At 46.9% G+C, this 19,810-nt stretch overlaps 2 protein-coding genes and 3 non-coding genes across 8 annotated transcripts; all 5 read left to right on the top strand.

Moving 5' to 3' along the window:
• The first annotated feature begins 567 nt into the window (after positions 1 to 567).
• trnam-cau (transfer RNA methionine (anticodon CAU)) lies at positions 568 to 640 on the top strand. The gene has a single exon. It is a non-coding gene; the product is annotated as a tRNA-Met (tRNA).
• A 275-nt stretch (positions 641 to 915) lies between these two features.
• trnam-cau (transfer RNA methionine (anticodon CAU)) lies at positions 916 to 988 on the top strand. The gene has a single exon. It is a non-coding gene; the product is annotated as a tRNA-Met (tRNA).
• Position 989: 1 nt separating this feature from the next.
• On the top strand, positions 990 to 6,299 carry wdr55 (WD repeat domain 55). Of its 4 annotated transcripts, none has more exons than XM_023823575.2 (9): positions 993 to 1,330; positions 2,052 to 2,111; positions 2,227 to 2,369; positions 2,929 to 3,029; positions 3,175 to 3,262; positions 3,424 to 3,603; positions 3,705 to 3,804; positions 4,170 to 4,339; positions 4,953 to 6,299. In XM_023823575.2, the coding sequence occupies exons 1-9, from the start codon at positions 1,328 to 1,330 to the stop codon at positions 5,290 to 5,292; spliced, it is 1,185 nt and encodes a 394-aa protein (XP_023679343.1). In that variant the 5' UTR covers positions 993 to 1,327; the 3' UTR covers positions 5,293 to 6,299. The 4 variants fall into 4 exon arrangements, with proteins under 4 accessions (XP_023679364.1, XP_023679343.1, XP_023679353.1 ...); XM_023823566.2 differs by lacking the exon at positions 993 to 1,330 and adding an exon at positions 1,716 to 1,950; XM_023823596.2 differs by lacking the exon at positions 2,227 to 2,369 and having other exon boundaries at positions 990 to 1,330.
• Positions 1,113 to 1,185, top strand: trnam-cau (transfer RNA methionine (anticodon CAU)). The gene has a single exon. It is a non-coding gene; the product is annotated as a tRNA-Met (tRNA).
• A 2,639-nt stretch (positions 6,300 to 8,938) lies between the features above and the next one.
• LOC111850200 (M-phase inducer phosphatase 1-B) lies at positions 8,939 to 18,425 on the top strand. The gene is made up of 15 exons (XM_023823860.2): positions 8,939 to 9,016; positions 9,433 to 9,559; positions 10,004 to 10,101; positions 10,403 to 10,448; positions 10,551 to 10,584; positions 11,262 to 11,342; positions 12,116 to 12,304; positions 12,667 to 12,750; positions 14,459 to 14,665; positions 14,768 to 14,860; positions 14,983 to 15,045; positions 16,096 to 16,194; positions 16,282 to 16,415; positions 16,506 to 16,617; positions 17,313 to 18,425. Exons 1-15 carry the CDS (start codon positions 8,977 to 8,979, stop codon positions 17,451 to 17,453), a joined length of 1,548 nt encoding a protein of 515 aa, XP_023679628.2. The 5' UTR covers positions 8,939 to 8,976; the 3' UTR covers positions 17,454 to 18,425.
• The last annotated feature ends 1,385 nt before the right edge of the window (positions 18,426 to 19,810 follow it).

Raw genomic sequence — 19,810 nt, 5'->3', positions numbered from 1 at the left:
AGTCATGCTGGAACAGAAAAGGACTCCCCACAAAATTGGGAGCTTAAAAATGTCCAAAATATCTTAGTGTGCTGAAGCATTGAGTTCCTTTCACGGGGGGGGGGGCTAGCCCAATCTCTGAAAAACAACCCCATACCATTATCCCTCCCCAACCAAACTTTACGGTTGTCACAATGCAGTCTGACGTTGTGTGATTGGTTGCTATTGGATGCTTGATTTTTCTGTGTCTTTGGACCGTGAAGGAAAAAAATTCTGCACAGGCAGAATTCGAACCCCCAGTCCTGGTGGTGTGAGGCAAGTATGCTGATCTGCTACAGGAAATGATAATGTCAATAGTCCTGATCAGCTATTGGTGAGCAGTTTGCTGGTGCCTTGTTAGCGCAGTAGGTAGGGTGTCAGTTGCATAGGTCGTGAGCTCGAGCCTCACCCGGGGCAGTACTTTTTTTCTATGTTTCTGTGCAGTTATGTTAAGAACAGCATGATAAATGTAAGCATGTATAAATTTTAAATTACAACCATGGTAGTTATTTATGGTTAAATAATCTTAGGAAAAAATAAAGAGCAGTAGCCTCGTTAGCGCAGTAGGTAGCGCGTCAGTCTCATAATCTGAAGGTCGTGAGTTCGATCCTCACACGGGGCACTTGAATATTTTTCCATGTCTCTCTGCAGCTCGCACGTCAGTAACATAATAAATACAAATGGTGGTTATTTGTGGCGATGTAATACTAAGAGAACAGTTATGCATCAGCTCAGTAGAGCAGTGGTCATTTATGGTGACGTAATCGTATTTTCTATGTTCCTGTGAAGTTCACATGTCACATGCCGTGTTAAATGCAAGCATGCGACCCCGTTCTTAAAAGGAGACAATGGTAGTTATTTACGGTGATGTCATCGTAACGGAAGGGGCGTGCATCAGCCTCGTTAGCGCAGTAGGTAGCGCGTCAGTCTCATAATCTGAAGGTCGTGAGTTCGATCCTCACACGGGGCAGTGACGTACTTTTCTATGTTTCTGTCAGGGGTACCATGTTAAATGCAGACATGCAACACTTTTCTTAAATGGAGACAATGGTTATTTATGATGATTTAACCTTAAGGAAAAGCACATGTATGACGCCTCGTTAGCGCAGTAGGTAGCGCGTCAGTCTCATAATCTGAAGGTCGTGAGTTCGATCCTCACACGGGGCAGTGCTGTTTTTGCTTGGATCGTAATCAAACACACTTTAATATTCAAACTAAATATTCTTGCTTAGTGGGCTCCACAGTATTGGAGCGGTACAGAACCTGCGCTTCCGCCGCTAGACACGTCAATCTGATAATCTGAAGTAGCATGGTAAGTGTAAGCACGCTCTTATGAAGACCATAGTAGTTATTTACGGTGATGTATATCTTACGAAAAGCAGTGTGTATCTGCCTCATTAGCGCCTGCCGCAAGCCATAAATCGAGGTAACTCTTGGTAGCAACAGCCAGTCTCGTCGATTTCTGCTACCAAAATTCAAGATCTCAAATCGTGGTAGCGACAACCAATCATATTTGCCTCTCCTACCAAGTCTCGAGCCAAGGGGTTAGCCGTTAGCGCGTCGGTGGTGAGTCCGAGCCTCACACGGGGTTGTGCATTTTGATAAAATGTGCAAATTCCATTTTAATTAAATTGTTCTATTTACAAGACCAAGCAAAACGTTGTTCAAATAAGTTCTATAAACTTGCAAGAAATTTACACTGCGCATGTCTTGCAACGAAGATCCATCCTGAAAGCCAAAATACATATAGAGTTCCAGAAAAAAATACTTACACTGGTGTCATCCCTAGCATCAGTGAAGGATTATGTTTGCTTGTATATAATGTAATGCATAAAGACGCAACGTTACATAAGTATTTAAATGTTATTCTTACTAGTGTATTTATCTTTAAGCTTTCATGACCTAGATTGACTCAAGATGGCAGCCTCCACGGTAGTAACACGAGTGCATGTAATTTCGGAGGTTGTTGGCAATCTCCTCGTACCTTTTGGTTACCTGTAGACTCGTTTTATTTAACCATGTGTATGTTTCAGGAAGATCTTGATGCTTCTGTGCTGTCGGATAAATCTGATGCTGAAAACGAAAGCGACGAGGTGAGTGTCCAACGAGGGGCTAAATTGATCGCATCGTGGTTTACGATTTTCTTCGCGTTGCTTGCGGAATGTAAGATGTCACTGCAGTGTGTGATTAGCCAAGTGTTATTATTAGGAAGATGGGGCAGAGGAATCTCCAGAGCCCAGGATTAGGGAGACTCCCGAAGATATCAAATTCGATGCCATCGTGAACACCCTGGCTTTTCACCCGACGCGGGACATCCTTGCCGCCGGTGACATCGATGGTGATATCTATGTGTGAGACTCATATCCTAAGTGTATTTCTGACACCTTAATCAAAAACACATAGCGCCATAAAGTAACCAAGGATATAGTTAAACGTATGGCGACCATACGTCCTCTTCAGTGTTACCAACCGTTTGTAGATTTACGGACAGTCCGTAAAAAAAGTTTGGAACTCAGCCTGTCCGTAAATACGTAAAATCATTTCGAAGACTTCGAGAGATAAATATAGGGTAAGAAATATGGCTTGTCAGTATAAAAAAAATCTGTCTTCTAAGTAAAAATAGCAAATTTAAGGTTTGCAATCCTGGTCCCCAGACCTGTCCCATTTTTTTGTACCTAAAAATACATTAAATTTCTAGGATTTGCTTTGCTCTATGTTGACATTTGCTTTCTACACCCAAAATACTTTCTGTGTGCATATGTGAGCTGCTCTGACGCCGTCCTTTGCATCTTGCCCTCCGTGTTGTCTTTTCTGCAAAGCAAGATACGGTCACGCTAATTAAACCGTGGAACTGTTTCGATTGTGTGTTTGTGCGCTTTTGTGATGGCAAGAGCCCGTGTGTTGCTGCAGATACTCCTACTCCTGCACAGAAGGGGGAAATAAGGAGCTCTGGTCATCAGGACACCACCTTAAGTCGTGCAGGGAGGTAGCCTTTTCCCAAGATGGGCTGAGTGAGTTGATGGACACCTACACAGACATAACATTTGTTTATTGCTTTTCTATTTCACTTATCCATTTACAGAATATGGTACAATATCTGAAAAATCTTTCCTCTACAGCAATCTGCATCAGTCTCACCTTTTCTCGCATTTGCAGAACTGTTTAGCGTGTCTAAGGACAAATCCGTTCATATTATGGATGTTGAGGAGGGAAAGCTTGTCACCCGCATCCCAAAGGCTCACAGGTGAGACATTAGTAACTTTAGTCAGTTTTAAACGTATGCTTTTACAACTAAAAATCCTTAAGAGTTCTGTCCTGTCATGTTACTGTTAACTGATTGAATTTTGATTTATGTTGGCTGATGGCGTTATTTAGTCATTAATTTCCCTCTCTTACAACGTCTAGTGTTCCCATCAACTCCTTGCTGGTAATCGATGAGAACCTGTTGGCAACTGGGGATGATTGTGGCGCCTTGAAGGTGTGGGATATGCGAAAGGGGACGGCATTCATGGACATGAAACACCATGAGGATTACATAAGTGGCATCACCATTGACCAGGCCAAGAAGATCCTGTTAACCTCAAGGCAAGAACTGGAAGAGTGGAGGAATATGAATGAAGGTGTCACTGGGTGTTACAAGAGTTTATTCACACGTTTGTTTGTTTTGTTTGTTTGTTTGTTTACAGCGGTGATGGGACTATGGGTGTGTTCAACATCAAGAGGAGGCGTTTTGAGTTGCTCTCTGAGTTCCAGGATGGGGACCTCACTTCTGTGGCCATCATGAAGGTCTGTCCTGGTGGTCTCTGCTCCCTAAATCTCTAACTTTAAAGGCATACTCTAAACTTTGTTTTATCAGTCACCATGTTTGTTTGTTTGTTTGGTTTGAACACTCCAGCAGAAAATTCTATAAACAAACATTTTATTTTTGAGTTATTCATCTTTTCTGGGAGCTGACTAGAAAAATGCAAGTTCTTTTGAAGTCTTTTAGGTCAAAATACTGACTCTTGTCATTAAAAAAAAAAAAAAACGTATCTAGTCCAAGATTCTGGGCTTGTATTTTAAGAAGTCTTGTGTAATCAATTAATCATCAATTGTATTGAATTAAACTAAATCCAGTGGCTCTGTTTTTGTCTTCCCCTCCTGTTCTGCAGCGTGGGCGAAAGGTTGTTTGTGGTTCTAGCGAAGGCATGATCTACCTCTTCAACTGGAATGGCTTTGGTGCCACTAGTGACCGCTTTGCGATCAAGGCAGAGTCGGTGGATTGCATCGTCCCCGTCACCGACAGCATTTTGTGTATCGCATCCATGGATGGCGTAGTCAGGTCAGAGGTGTCGCCGCTCCGCATGCGTGCTCATCGGGGAACAGGGCTAGTACCTGACTGAGATTATCTTTGGAATAAAAAGCTACCTGAGAAATCACGTTTTCTTTCACTTCTAGCAATATTAGTGTTTTCTCACACTATGATTTTTAGAAATATAGAACTAAGTTTAGGATCAAGTTTGGTATTTTCTCAAGACACCGTTGGTTCTTGTGTTTCTCCATCTGCCAGAAAAGTGACTTATTTTGATATTTTCCTGAAATCCAGGGGGGGATTGACTACAATTTTGATGTGAAAGGAAGTTGACAGGGTCACACCCCACACATGTGAAGTCTTCTTGAAGCTCTAACTGTCCTCTTTAAGTAACAACAGGACATATATAGTATAGTATAGGAGATATGAGTAAAAACATATCCTTTTGCAGAGAACAAAAATGCATTGCTGGATATCAGGAGGGTATACAGCTATTCCTATATTTTCCACTAGAGGGATTATGGACACTACAAAAATTTTTTGTGTGATGGTGGGGAAAGGAATGATATTTGGAAATATTTAAGTATTTTCTCTTTAATATATGGCATTTTATTTGTGCAAACTTCCTTGTTTGTACTTTCAGGGCGATCAATCTTCTGCCGAACCGGGTTCTGGGAAGTGTGGGCCAGCACATCGGGGAGCCCATTGAGCAGATTGCCCGTTCACGTGACGCACGCTTCTTGGCCAGCTGCGCCCACGACCAGCAGGTCAAATTCTGGGATATCTCTGGCCTTCCCGCCATGATGGTGAGCGATTACCGGCAGAAGAAGAAGAAAAGCGGCAACCTCAAGTCCCTGAGCAAGAAGGCCTTTGGCGTGGGGGACGATTTTTTCTCTGGGCTCGCGGAGGAGACGGAAGTGAAAAAAGAAGAAAAGGAGGACGAGAGCGAAGAAGAGAGTGACAGCGATAGCGACAGCGACTGAGACAGCGACTGAGACAGCGACAGTGACTGAGACAGTGACAGCAACAGTGACAGCACTGAGGCCTCGCTGCAGATGAACACAGGCCGTCTGTACGGGACTGGATTGTTAGAGTAACCGGAGAAATTCAGCAGGATCTGCAGAAAATCAGAGGAGCAAAGTCTATAAAGAGAGATCAACAGATTTCAGAAGCTCAAACTGCTGGGAAGTTTGGTACAGCCACAGTGGCTGATCTTCCTGCATTTTCTAAAATTTGTTTCACAAACATCTTCCCCAAATGGCTGGGAATAAAAACCTCTAAGTTGTGGAGTAATGATGTTTTGCAGACGTGTGTGTATAGGGGCTGATAGATCTTCTTCACAACACTGGTTTTCATTAGGTCTTTCCATCAAAAACAAAGGTTTCTGGAATGGTTTTCCAGAAGATCGAGTAAATGCAGCATGAAAAGTGCAGCAAGTTCCGCTAATTATCAGTGGCAGTGCACACCGATAGTCCTTCAAAACCATTTCCGACTTTTTTTTGCGTTTTTTTTTTTTTTGGGCAGTATTTCAGTCTGAGGGGGGAAAAGGCTCATCAATCAGAAGTTCATCTGGAGGTAAATCAGGAGGGCCAGCACCTCTTGGAGACCAGGGCTAAGAAAGCTGGTGGAGTGAGGAGATGCCAGCCCAAAGGAGCGGGGCAACATTTAGCCCTGTGTGGCGTGTCTCAGGGGTCAGAACCTGCATATCAGCTTGGAGGAACAAATTTACTAAATCTGTTTGCTGTCACTGTCAATTGAGGATAAATATTTTTAATTGTTGTTGGGTAAATATCAGTGAAGTAATCCCCCAGAATTAAAATGTCTCTTCTTAAGAAGCTTACGTATTATTCTTTTTGAGTTTGCGCTAGACTACTGGATTGATACAAACAATCTATAGCTAGTAAAGAGTAATTATTACAGCAAGCGAACATTTTACAATAAACACTATGGCTTTATGTGCTGGTGACAATAAAAATGTATCCCAAAGCTACAGGGAGGGTAACAGTGTGGTTTTTGTGTACAGTGATGAAACTGTCCCTGTCCTGAGCTATTTCCAGTGAGTCGTGATGGTGGACAGCTGCTTTTCATCAAAGCAAATACTAAATCAGCGTGGCTTTTTAAACCATGCCTTGCTGTAATTTTGTGAAGCATCGCTCGATAACCAGAGTAGAATGACTAGTTTAAATTACCCCGTTCACGTGTGTGTATGTGCCCCGTGATGGAATTGACGTCTCAGCCGTGGGTTTCCCGTGGAACTCCAGAGGGTAATCATTACCGTTTGTTTGGCTGTAGTTCAGTGCAGTGTGGCAGCTACGCTGCTTGAATCCATCTGGAACTGGGATCTCCTTACGTTTTGGGCCATGAGGCCATGAAGAGCAGGTAAGCAGGTCAGCCGAAGAACGTCCATGGAAGGGGTGTGCGTCTGTCTTTAAAAGTCTTGGTGTAAATATTATATCTTGAGTTTAAAGAACCATAAATGACACTAGAAATGGTTTAAGAGCCTCATGACGGTGATACTGCAAGAAATATAGTAAAACTACCAGCATGAATGTTTTAACCCTTTGTGGTTTCAATGGATTTCAAAAACTTAAATCCTGAACTGAAAAAGTCTTGTGGAATAATTATATATGCGTCACTGCTGATTTGTTTAAATGCTTAATTTAATGTAAGCCAGTGAGTCCTATTAAGACGGATCAGCGAGGCTGCCTGGTTTTTAATTTGGCATCATGAACCTGTACGGGATTTGAGGAGGGGGGGCCTTAGTGACATTTCATAAGAACAGACACCCCCACGCCTTCCCCCGCCGTGGAGACCGCAGTTCATATGCGTGCCGTGCGGGCGGGCTGAGGAGCAGCACGACACTGGGTGAGCTGCCGGATTCCGACGTCACCCACACTCCGGTGTCTGGCGCGTCAAATGGCTGTGGGTAATTATAACCACCTCAGTAAGACTGCGTGTGACCGGCGCGGCACATTAATGCCCTGAACAAAACAAAAGGCGCTGATGCTTGCATAATACACAGGTATGCAAAGATGCAAAAGGCCCTTCGTTCTCTCAGTCAATCACGCTCTTCGCGTGGCTCATGAAGAAAATGCAGAACTGATTAAAGACATGATTACTAGTTCAAGAAGCAAGTGGGACTTACCACGGTAATACCACTGAATACAGCGGAAATCTATCCATCTATCTCTGTGAAACTCAGGGGCCGATCTACGGGGATCTTAGTAAATGCGTGGACCCTTGGTATATTTTGCTCGTGACGAGGGGGGATTTGGTTTAAAATGTATGATTTTACAGTATATACCATCCATCCATTTTTCCAACCCACTTATCCTTCTGGGTTGTGGGGGGGGGGGTCCGGAGCCTATCCTGGAAGCTATGGGCACAAGACGGGGAACAACCCAGGACAGAGGGCCAGCCCATTGCAGGGCACACTCACACACCATTCACAATTTAGTTACTCCAATTAGCCTCAGCATGTCTTTGGACTGTGGGGGGAAACCGGAGTACCCAGAGGAAACCCCATGACAACATGGGGAGAACATGCAAACTCCACACACATGTAACCCAGGCGGAGACTCAAACCCGGGTCCCAGAGGTGTGAGGCAATATAGGTATATACCAACAACTAATATAATCCTTATAAACATTAGGTGAATATTGCATTTATGTTCAATCAATGAACTGTACACTAAGCATATCAAGCAAACGGTAAACTTAGGGTTGTCCTTATGATGACATGAAAGGCAGAATCGCAGCTGGTATAGGGATGGAAGACAGGCAGACGGGTTTAACCCCTTTGGCACCAAATTCGGTTACTTACTGTGCATTTTCATCTCACCCACATTTATACAAGGACCCTGTATAAATATCATAGTTTTCAAAACTGACCATAAAGGCAGAAATGTGTAACAAAGATGGCCACAACATAATACCAATTCCTTTTAGATACTGATATTCTGCATGTCCTTAATTACAAAGAGAAAAGGTCTCTTGTAGTACTGCTTGCTCTGCAGGAACCCCAATGGCCTCCTAAGCCAGGGATTGTGGGTTCAAGTCCTATCTGAGGTGTAATGTTTTTTAAAAAAAGTGTTTCCTTTCATATATTCGGAGAATTCAGTAAAATTCTTGTGCCACAGAACCCCTTCTGGAAGCAGAGACGTAGCACGAGATGCAACAGATCGACAAATTGTTGTTCATTGTCCCCGTATAAACTCACACTGTTAATGCTTTAGCCTTATCCAACCTCCAGCCATCTTATTTGTGCCTTCAGAGCACAGCTCACTTGCAACATTTTTTTGCTCACTTGCAAAAATCGTGTTCTTTCCTTTCTGCTTTCTGACTATACCAAACACAACGGCAAAGTTACCCTGAACACGATGCTCTTGGATTACTTGTGCTTGGTGCTTGTCTGAGATAAGATTAGGCACATTAATCGGTTCTTGATTAATAACTTTTACTTGGAGCGTCACACATCCCAGTGTTCTGAGGCCGGACCATTCTCTGGAGCTTCCGCAACAGATAATTAATTCCCTTTTTGGGCATGGCGATGATTGACGTTTAGTTTATCCAATTGAGGTGCTCGGTTCTGCGTCTGCGGAAGTGACGCATGCAATTTCCGCCGTTTCTGTTGGCTGTTTTTTGGCGAGAAATTTAAAATCTTTTAAATGGCAACATTACAAGAAGGAGTCCGAGTTACAAAGAATTGTAAGTGCGATTCTTTACTTTGAGCTAAGCATTCCAAAAATAACACTGTCTGTCTTTGAAATTAAACAGCATTTGCAGCTCGCTGACTTTTTGTTGAATTGTAAAATGATTTTTAATTTGCGATGCAGAAAATTTAGTCTCAGCCCTGACGTCTGTAGCAACATAGAACCGCATTGTTAATATAATGTAATGTATCTGGAACAGCATAATGTTTCATTAAAAAATACTGTGTTCGCTGTAGAAGTGCATGCAAATTATAATTTTTTACAGCTTGTAGATAGAGAGGGCGTTTGTGTTGATCACAGGTACGATACTTTAGAATGAAATATTTGTATATGTGCACCTTAGTAATCATTTGATCATACCCGTTACTTGTATCCATGTACCATATAAACTTAGGGCGGTTCTCCTGACAGCCATGGCAGACCCCCCCGCGGTATGCTTTGGCCTCTCCCTTGCAGGAGCCCCTTCCCCGGACGGATTTCCCTCCCCGGTCACCGAGCTGACACAGTGCTTCACGGGGCTCAGAGCCTTTCAAACTGGGTAAACAGCTGGCGATGTTGCATTTACGTTACATAGGCGCAGTGTGGGGGACACATGAGCTAATGCCTTAGATAGCAGGCTGCGGTTTTCCAGTTTCGGTACAGACTCTATGTGGACCAGGTTACAAAGCTAATGATAAAAGGCTCAATGGGATGAAACACGAGGCCCTTCATGGCAAGATGTCCTCTTCCCATCTCCCTAGATCAGTGTTTCTCAAACCTGTCCTCAGGCATCCCCAGACTTAGGGAACTGGAAGAGAGCAAACATGTGGGCCATCTGGAGGTCCCCAAGGACTGGTTTGAGAATCACTGCCCTAGATCATGAAATGCCAATCCGCACTTCAGCAATCCTGACGTAACTCATTTCCTGCATCCACAGCTGTTTGCTGTACACTTGTGTATTTTAAAGTCGGGTCTGATTTGAATTGGCTCTTTTCCCGCTCAGCGACACCCCGTGTCGGCGCCTGGACCTCTCCAACATCAGTAACGAGAGTGTGGACGTAGCCGTGCTTTTGACGTCCCCGAAAAGCGAAGCCCACGCAGGTTTGCACACCATCGCTTCGGCAACCATCATCATTACAGACCGGTCACTTGAAACATCGGGCTGCGCTTCACGGAGAGTTCCGGGGGAGGGTGGGGGCATTTGTATCTGGGCACAGATCTGAAGCTAAAGACAACAAGCGATCTCCGTTGATGGTCTTTGTCACACCTACCTGTGAGCTGTTATTCATTATCAGAGGTGTGGGAGCCTGTTTGAGGGAACAAGTAGCTCATGTAAATTTTGCATAGAAATTAAAGCACAATGTCTCTCTTTCCCTGCGACCTCTTTTCCACGTGTCTCCAGATCAGCCTGAGTCACTGCCTGTGCCTAAGGACTCTCCAGCTGTCAGGTACCTCCTCCTAGCCTTAGAGTCATGTAATGTAAATTACAGAGTGCAGACTAACATTTATAGAGTGAGCTGTCTGAAGGTGTAATATCTTTGTGTCTTTAGGATGAGTCGCTTGAAGCAGTTTAAGCCGTTTCTGGTAAGACCATAATTCGGGAGGTGTGAACATGTTGAGGGCGTGTTGGGAGGGAGATCAGGCTGTGTGAGAGGGGTGTTTTGGGGGGGGGGTCGGGCTGTGTGTGAGAGGTGTGTGGGGGGGGGGGTCGGGCTGTGTGTTGGGGGGGTCGGGCTGTGTGTGATGTGTGGGGGGGAGGTCGGGTTGTGTGTGAGGTGTGGGGGGGAGGTCGGGTTGTGTGAGAGGTGTGGGGGGGGTCGGGTTGTGTGAGAGGTGTGGGGGGGGTCGGGTTGTGTGAGAGGTGGGGGGGGGGGGTCGGGCTGTGTGAGAGGTGTGGGGGGGGGGTCGGGCTGTGTGAGAGGTGTGGGGGGGGGGGTCGGGCTGTGTGAGAGGTGTGGGGGGGGGGGTCGGGTTATGTGAGAGGTGTGGGGGGGGGTCGGGCTGTATGAGAGGTGTGGGGGGGGGGGTCGGATTGTGTGAGAGTTGTGGGGGGGGGGGTCGGGTTGTGTGAGAGGTGTGGGGGGGGGTCAGGCTGTGTGAGAGGTGTGGGGGGGGGGGGTCCAGGCTGTGTGAGAGGGGTGTGTCACAGGGGATTGTACAGTGTTGGTGAGGTTGGGGAGCATGTCAGGGGTTTGGGCTGCCTGGTGGTGACGTAGGGGGTGTTTCACAGCAGTTAAACACTTCATTCCCACCCCCCCAAGCCCCGGCTGCTGTGCAGCAGCCCAAAGCAGCAGCTGGACAGACGAGCAGAGCAGGAGCCCCTGAAGAGCAACAAGGAGAATGTGAGTGAGACATGGCTCTGGGCCCCGAGGATCCAAGCAGCTGCTGCAGACGCTCTGACTCACATGCAGAGTCATGTAACCAAAGTAACTGTGCTGGATACAGGAGCCACCAGATGGTGATGCAGACTAGATTTTGTGTATTTAACCCTGTTAAAAAGTGCCGTGTCTGCAGTTGTCAGAATGCTGCCCCCCCCCGCTCTTCTCGCTGCTGTTCTAGCTGTACGTCTCTTTTCCATTTATAATTTCCTTTGGATGACCTTAAGTTCTCTGCATTTCATCCCTGGAGTCATTATTTTGATTCAGTTACTGAAGAGTATAATTTACATATGTATTCCCCATATATACATACACACATAAATAGTTCATCCTCTTGAGAATGCGAAGGATGACTCATGTTTCTTATTTATGTTTCTTTGAGAGTATCGTCACTAAGAGGGCAAACCGTGAGGTAGCCCCGCCCAGGAGAAGACCGGCCCTCCCTAGGCGTAGTGAGGGAGTTATTCTCCATTGGTGCGCCGGACTACTTATAGACTTGTGTATTAGTCTTAGTAGGGCTGTGACAAAAGCTTCCCTTTCATTACTGTACGCTACTGTCCAAACACGGCGTTCATTCAGTTCAGAGTGGATCGCCTGGTTTCCATGGTGACCTGGGTGTTTGCGTAGGGGTCCTGTTTATCTGGCTGCAGGTCTCCTGTTTTGTCATACGTGGCGTGAGTTTATGGGTTCTTTGAGCAAGACGGGGTTTTGTTTACGCGCGGGAATCTGATCCTCAGGTGGCCAGTTGGGGGCAGCGCAGTCGAGGCGAAGATGCATTCCAGGCAGCAGACTCGCTCCCGCCAGGCGGTGCTGAGCCCTTTGCCCTCGGCAGCCCCATCTCCCCGGCCCCCGCCCACCTCCCGGTGGACTTCCTGGGCGACAGAGATGCCAGCGACTTCATGGAGGCCTTTGCGGAGCAGGAGGAGGTAGCCAGGGCTGTTCTGGGGGTGGGAACCGCTCTGTCCCTATCTGGGCCGCTACACCACGTACTCAGAGAGAGCGGCTTTGTTCGGCTGAGCCGCTGTTCTGTCTGCGCTCTTTCTGTGACATCACTCTGGAGGTCGAGTGCCCTCCCTCTCATCTGCCGTGCTATTTACGGGAAGCAGGTCGGCACAGACGGAACGGCACAATCCGGTGTTCAGCGTGAGCCTATTCATCCTCCTTTCCTTCCCCTTTCTTTCTCGGTACTCGTCTTGTTCCTGTTATTATGTGATCGTCTTGTTTTTCCGTTGCCTCTTTCCCGTCTGCTCACCGCTACTGTTCTTTAAATCCCCCTCCCTCGCCACAGAGTTCAGTTGCGGTCCACATGTCCTCCAGCATGGCCCAGCTGTTGTCCGACCCCCTGATGAATCAGGAAGTGGATTTCTCCTCCGTGAGTGTGCCGTGTGCAGACACGTGCTGAAATGCTCTGAATGTAAAATCTCCATGTGCAAGTATGATGTCCGTCCATTCCTTTTTGCATGAACTGTTTATCAAACGCAAGGGTTGCGTCGAAACTATCCGATGAACCACAAGGCATGAGAGAAAACTCAACAGGATCACAGTTCATCACAGGATACACACTCATGCAAACTCTATAAGCCAGTGTTTCCCAACCCAGTCCTCAGGAACCCTCAGACAGTGCACATTTTTGCTCCATCCCAGCTCCCCTATTCCAGGTATCCGCTATTCTTGATTGGCTGGGAGCTGGAAGGAAGCAAAAATGTGCACTGTCTGGAGGTCCCTGAAGACTGGGTTGGAAAACACTGCTATAGACTATTTGGAGACGCCAATCAACATAAATCGTATACGGAGTGGACAAAGTAACAAACGCATAGAGATGCATTTTCATTGAAGATCTTATAGGGCTTTAGATTCACAGCCACGTTTGTGTATCTTGGAATCATACAAGCCATGAACTGTGTGCATTTTTTTTTTTAAAACTAGCTACTGTCATTGGACTAGTTAAGTGGGGGATTAAGGATGAGGAAATGCGCTTCTCACTCTGTATTCAGATCTAATCATTGGGGAGGCCGTGGAAGGGATTTATTAATCTACTCTTGAATTTATTTAGTGGTGCATATGAGGATTATATTATGCTGGAATATGGGGAGGACGTGTTAAGGGTGATGTGGGCTGGTCGTGTGAAATGGCCTCATATTCCTCGGCCATGCACAGCATGTCATTGGGCCTGATGGCTCCCAGGAGATGGCCCCCCCCCTACCGACAGAAATTGTTGGTTGGAGGTATATTTTTACTTTCTCAAACATAAACCCATTTGGATGTAGAAAGGGAGGGTATAAGATGACTCATCAGACCTTATTACTTTTCTCACTCATCAGGGATTCAACTTCTCTGTCCATTATACCAGGTTATGCGTCTTTGGGCACTGGACTCGGATAGAACTGGGTTGTAAATGGCAGCTGTGCCGGAAATGGCAGCTTTCTGCAGCTCGGAGACGTGCTGTTTCAGATCTGTACCTATTTTTGAAGCCCCTAATTTTATGTTTAACTCTCCTGTTAAGTGTAACTGCTGTCCCTTTTTACAGATGCAGTTTGTCGGCTTTTGGCGTATGCTGTCATGATTTTTGAGACCATTTCCTTTGACACCTTAAATAATCTGGTGTTTTTTTTTGTGGCCACCTGGCCTCTTTGGAACTCTTGCCTCATGTTGCTTTTAAAACTCACATATCAAAGTGCTGATTGTCTGACCCCTTATATCTGACATTCAGCGTGATATGGTTCAGCTTTGAGGGTGATTTAGTTGCTTCAAAGTGAAAGACTGTCTGCATGCAGTGTCTGTGTTATATTGCCCACCCTTTGCACCATGAGATGAAACCCACTGAGAAAACCCAAGAAGAATATGCAAACTCCATTAACACGAGGCTGGTACCAGAGCCAGACCCACGATCCCTTAATACCATAACAGCCACACCACAGAATTATCCCGGCATTAGCTGCTGTGTTAAACCTGTAACATGGTTCTGACTTTGAACATACCTCCCATAACCTTCTGTTCCTGTGGGATACCTCTGCTTACGATGGGCTTCTTTGAGGTCCGAATGCGAGAGCAGTCCCACTGACTCCCATTTGTGTAATCAGGTTCCAATAAGTCGCCAAGGAGGTCGGCACCTCTTCCGCTCCCCTTCCATGCCCCTGCGACTCAACCGGGCAGTTCTGAAACGTCCCCCTGAGTCTCCTGCCTCCAACATACCTCTGAAGCGGCACCGGACGCTGCCCGGTTTCACCGAGGATGAAAAGGACGGCCAGGGACGTGACCAGGCGTCGGCAAACCGCAAGAGTCGGAGGGTGAGTGGGTGGGGTCCCATTAGGTCGACTCGCCGAGGTAGAGGTGTCGCTCTAGTGTTTTGAGGCCTGAACCAACACTGGTGTTAATCTCATCCTCCCCAGTGTCTCCTGAAGAAGACTCTGTCACTCTGTGAGGTGGCCAATCATTTAGGAGGAGACCGCGTCAATGCAGAACTCATCGGGGACTTCAGCAAGGTCTGACATGCCGTGAATTTGAACCAAAGATTAGTTGGCATGTATCGCTCTGTCTGAAGTATTTGAGGTGGGTATGCAGCACTGGGAGAAGACCAAAAGTGTATCTTCGGTGCCTCTTCTAGGTGTTTGCACTGCCTACAGTAACTGGAAGACACCAGGATTTGAAGTATATCACCGTTGAGACAGTAAGCATTATGTCGTCATTCTCAAGCCGTTTCTGTGAAATGCGAAATGTCTAGACAGGTTTCTGTAGATCTTCTCCTCTTCCTGTCTCCAGATCAGAGTTTCACTGCCTTGGTGGTGTTTTCTCTCTGTCAGTAGTGCCTTGTGGTGACAGGCACCTCGGGAGATGTTCAGATAGCTGGCGAACATGGCGTTATGGCCGTGATTAATTCCGCAAAATTGACTGACTCATCATGCTTTTCAAGCACCTGTGACTCATTTAATGTCTTTTCCATTCTAATTGGTCCAGTCTGAGGTCCATCAAGAGGTTCACCAAGTGCCCTCAAGGCCAGGAACCTCAGGCTCCAGAACTGTCAAGTACCCAAGATTGAGTGTTGCTGAGGAAATGTCTGATCGGGGGGGGGGCATGGGGGTGCAGTAGTTAGCACTGCTTCCTCACACGTCTAGACCCCGGATTCTCTGTCAGGGTTCCATGTGTGTGGAGTTTGCATGTTCTCCCTGTGTCGTCGTGGGGTTTCCTCTGGGTTCTCCGGTTTCCCCCCACAGTCCAAAAACAAACTGACACCGACTGGAGTTACCAAATTGCCCGTAGGTGTGCGTGTGTGAGTGAATGGTGTGTGAGTGAATGGTGTGTGAGTGAATGGTGTGTGAGTGAATGGTGTGTGAGTGAATGGTGTGTGAGTGAATGGTGTGTGAGTGTGCCTGATTAATGTGTCCGATTGTGGGGGATAGGGGGTTTTTATAGTGAATTTCATGGGTACTGTACTGAATAAATGAGTGTTGTGCATCACTCTTATGTACCAGAGCATGCTCTTGCTACGCAGCATTTGGAAAAGAATTCCGACTGGTATTAACTTGAATTTTCGGGTAGGAGCTGGCTGGAATTATGTGAGATTATTGCCCAGTGAGTGTTTTGCCAAAATGTGGATCTGCAGGACTTAGGTACGATCTGTTTGTACTTTGACCTTCTGCAGTTTAGTCCAAAGACTGAAATTACTTCTGAACCGGAGTTCTCGTTATCCACCCCCCACCCCCCCCCCCCCCCCATGTAGATGTGTGCTCTCTTAAATGGCGACTTCAGCAGTCTGGTGGAGTCGTTTGTTGTGGTGGATTGCCGTTACCCCTACGAGTACGAAGGCGGCCATATTAAGGTGAGTCTCTTGCGGTTGTCTGAAGAGTCGTGGCGTTTCTATGCGTCGCCTTATTTTTTTGGTATAACTGCACATCTGCGTCCTCAGGGAGCCCTGAACTTGCCCAATAGCGATGAAGCCGTAGAGTATCTCCTACAGCAGCGACTGCGCCCCCGCCACCCCGACAAACGGCTGGTGTTGGTGTTCCACTGCGAGTTCTCCTCCGAGAGGGCGCCCAGAACGTGAGGAGGCTACCGCCGTCCCAAAGCTTGTCCGGTTCTCTCACACTTCGCCTCCTAGCTCCTCTGACCCGCTCACACTCTGCCTTCCAGGTGCCGACTGCTGCGTAGGGACGACCGCAGCGTGAACGAGTACCCAGCGCTCTACTACCCTGAACTCTACATCCTCAAGGGTGGCTACAGGGACTTCTTCCACGCCTCCAAGGTGGGCGACAAAGGACAACAGTGCTGTGAATTCTATGCCAGCGACAAAATGCGTAGCTAACCTGAGACGCTCGTGGCTGGATCCGGCGGTTCGAGGAGTCACGTCTGCTGCACTTGCGCTTTTGCTGTAAACGTGTGATTTTACTAAATAAACAACATAGCCAATAGATACTGGTGTTTGCTAAGATGATGGATATCGACGTCCGCTAAGTAAAATTATTCGATGGGCGCCAACATCCACTAATTGTTCGTAACCGACGGATACCGGTGTTCACTAAGTGGTCACGGCCAATAGACTCCAACGACCATTTAGTGGATGTTACAGATGGATACCAGTGTCCAGTAAGTGATAAAAGCCGACGGGACCCGACATCCGCTAATTGAAATTAGCCTATGGACACCAATGTCCGCTAATTGGTCGTAGCCGACAGATGCCGGCATCCATTGAACGTCATAGCCAAGTGGTCGTAGCTGAGACACTGGTGTCTACTAGGTGTTTGCAGACGGATATCGATGTCCGTTAAGTAATCATAGACAACGGGTACCAATTGTGAACGTAGGGAACAGACAGCAGCGTCGGCTAAGTTAGAGGCCGACAGGCAGCGACATCTGCTACGCGCTCATAGCCGCGTCTGCTACATGAACGAGGATCAGCTGAAAGAGCTCGTTGGCTTCCTTTCTCTCCCGTCCGCACAGGAGCACTGTGAACCCCAGGCGTACTGCCCCATGCACCATGAAGACCACCGAGACGAGCTGCTGCAGTTCCGCTCTCACGGCCGGGCGTCCGCCAAGGAGCGGCGCCGGCACCAGCATGCGACGCGGCTCATCAAGCTCTGAGCGGCTCGCCGCAGCCCGGCACCGCGTCTACAGCGGCCTCCTTCACCAGCCAGTCAAGACACTGCCTGCGTGGACTGGCTGCTGATGCAGCCCGTCCATCCACGAGATGGTAGCCGGTGTGATCAGCGATCTTTGATCCTCAAATATGTCGTCACGTGACTCAGCTGTGAGGATGAATGAAGTGGAGCCCAAGGACCCAACTCTACTATATCAAAATCATGCAAGATTAACCAGATCTTAAGTCGACTATGAAACTGCCTGCTTTATTAATTTGAAATATGTCGGGGTTTTTTTGGGTTTTTTTGTGGTTCTGCACATAAAGCCGTGATTGTAATTGGGGCTAAGGGGTTGGGGTGCCCGCGGCTCACTGCCAACCACGCTCACGACGCCTTCTGACAGCACCGCCGATGGCTCATTGTACACCATGACAGTCCCGATCCGGTTCTCTTTGACTGGTGTAAAGTCCCCTTCGTTATGACCACATGTCTCAGATGATCATAAAGCCCCACCAATCATCAGCCCCCGATGTCCGCTCTGCTCACCGTGCGCCGGGCACCACACAGGCTGTTCTTCACTGTCACATGGCCTCAGACACAACAATGGCACCTTCCTCTCCTTTAATGCCTATACGCATAGGTAATTACAGACGTATCCCAGTCTGTCAGCCTCCATCATGGTATCCTCAGATTTTCCATTGTGGTGATTTATCACCGTTTCACTACTGCTTGTCGGCTCTTTGCATTGTGCGTTTTTTTTTTCTTTCACCATTTTAGCGAGTTAGCGAGCCGCGGAAACTCGGGTGTGCGGCAGTCACTTTTTTTTAACGTACAGCCCCGTGATGTATTGTGGGGTCTCTAGCGCTCGAAGGCAGTGTCATCGTTTACAATGAAAACAAAAGGAATTTTGCTTGAAAAGGTGTATTTCATGTGCTGCATTATGCATAAGCTTTTAAAAATAAAAGGTAAATTGTAATGCTGAGTTGTATGCATGTATTACTGGAAATGTGAATATGCAGATTTTGGGAATTTCTTGAGGAACAAATTCCTGTTTGCATAGTTAAAATATTTTACATTTTTCTGTTTTTTTTTTTTGTACTGGCTCAATTAAAAAAAAAATTAATAAATTTAAAACAATGCATGTTTTAAATATCCCAAGGTCTACAAAAACTGGATTGTAGAGTTTAGTATCTGGTATGTAGACCTTTTTTCATCTTTGCCTGCTCCCACAGAACAATTAATTTAAGCGGCGTGATGGACACAATAGTGCATCTGAGCTTCCGGAGCACGTGGGAGCCATGGTTGGGTGGCCCCCTGCAGAGGAGGGGGTGGCCCCCCGCGGAGGAGGAACGGCCCTGTGGCTCCACTGCATCAGGAAATGGAAGTATCCAGAATTTCACAGTAAGAGACCATTAAGAGCTTAGCTGACTGACTGACTGACTTAACACTTTTGATGCGATGACATCGCAATCCCCCTCAGTGTGTTTCTATGGCAACATAACATGCTCGGTCCTCCCAGTACCCAATTCCCATTCTGGCCAGACCTTTCCCACTACCCACATACCCTCAGTGAATATCCAGTCATCTTTTTTTTTTGGTTCCAAATCAATCTAGCCAGTTTAGTCATATCCTGGTCACATCTACTTCCTGTTGGTTTGTATTGTAAGGTCTATTGTGTTATGCCTGAAACCCTTTCACTGCATTTGCCCATGCCTAATTCAGAGCCAGTCGTAAAACAAAATCTAAAGGTCTTCTGGTATGTTCTCTGCTTAAGATGTCCTTGAAGTGCCATTCTCTGGTTCTTTGTCTTTTATGTTTTCCTGTGTGTGTGTGTGCATGTGCGTGTGTGTGTGGGCTTCCTGTCGCAGACGTGAGCATTTCCAGCTGCACTGTAAGCCTGCCTTCATGCACCCAGCCAGTCACATTCGGCGGCGTCTTGAGCAGCTGGATTCTCGGGTTCTTTGTTTCTCGCCACAAGAGCCGGCGGTCCATCGCTGAGCAGAAGTGGGATTTCACAGGGCTATCATGCAATTCCAGCTGTGTTGAAAAGTGATAGGGTGGGAATTTCAGCGTCTAGGTCCCTGGAGGGAGGGGTGCCCACCTCCCTGAAAGACCCGGGTTTTTTCCTTATACGGCCCCAAGGAGCTGCATTTGTTCCAGTCTTGTAACTCCTGTCAACACTTAACTCAAACAGACTGTCTGGGAGGTCATGGTACAGAATGACGGGCTGATAGTGAGGCGCGAACAAGGGGCCAGAGAAGATGAAGCAGTTGTAGAGGCGACTGGCTATTTTTGTTGAGGGCACCAGACTGAGGATTTAAAGCACAAGTTTATAATGCTCTAGGCGTGACTTTAAGGTCT

This window comes from Paramormyrops kingsleyae, chromosome 24, assembly GCF_048594095.1.
Source record: "Paramormyrops kingsleyae isolate MSU_618 chromosome 24, PKINGS_0.4, whole genome shotgun sequence".
NCBI classification, from domain to species: domain Eukaryota; kingdom Metazoa; phylum Chordata; class Actinopteri; order Osteoglossiformes; family Mormyridae; genus Paramormyrops; species Paramormyrops kingsleyae.
The sequence above is the reverse complement of the archived record's forward strand: the minus strand, read 5'-3'. Positions and strand labels throughout refer to the sequence as shown.

Excerpts from the sequence above, each read along its gene's own strand:
- LOC111850200 (XM_023823860.2), top strand. The coding sequence starts at position 8,977 with ATGGCAACATTACAAGAAGGAGTCCGAGTTACAAAGAATT. Across the intron at positions 11,343-12,115 it reads TGAAGAGCAACAAGGAGAAT|GTGGCCAGTTGGGGGCAGCG; the intron begins GTGAGTGAGACA and ends TCTGATCCTCAG. Across the intron at positions 16,618-17,312 it reads ACTTCTTCCACGCCTCCAAG|GAGCACTGTGAACCCCAGGC; the intron begins GTGGGCGACAAA and ends CCGTCCGCACAG.
- wdr55 (XM_023823566.2), top strand. Across the intron at positions 2,370-2,928 it reads ATCGATGGTGATATCTATGT|ATACTCCTACTCCTGCACAG; the intron begins GTGAGACTCATA and ends GTGTTGCTGCAG. Across the intron at positions 4,340-4,952 it reads TCCATGGATGGCGTAGTCAG|GGCGATCAATCTTCTGCCGA; the intron begins GTCAGAGGTGTC and ends TTGTACTTTCAG.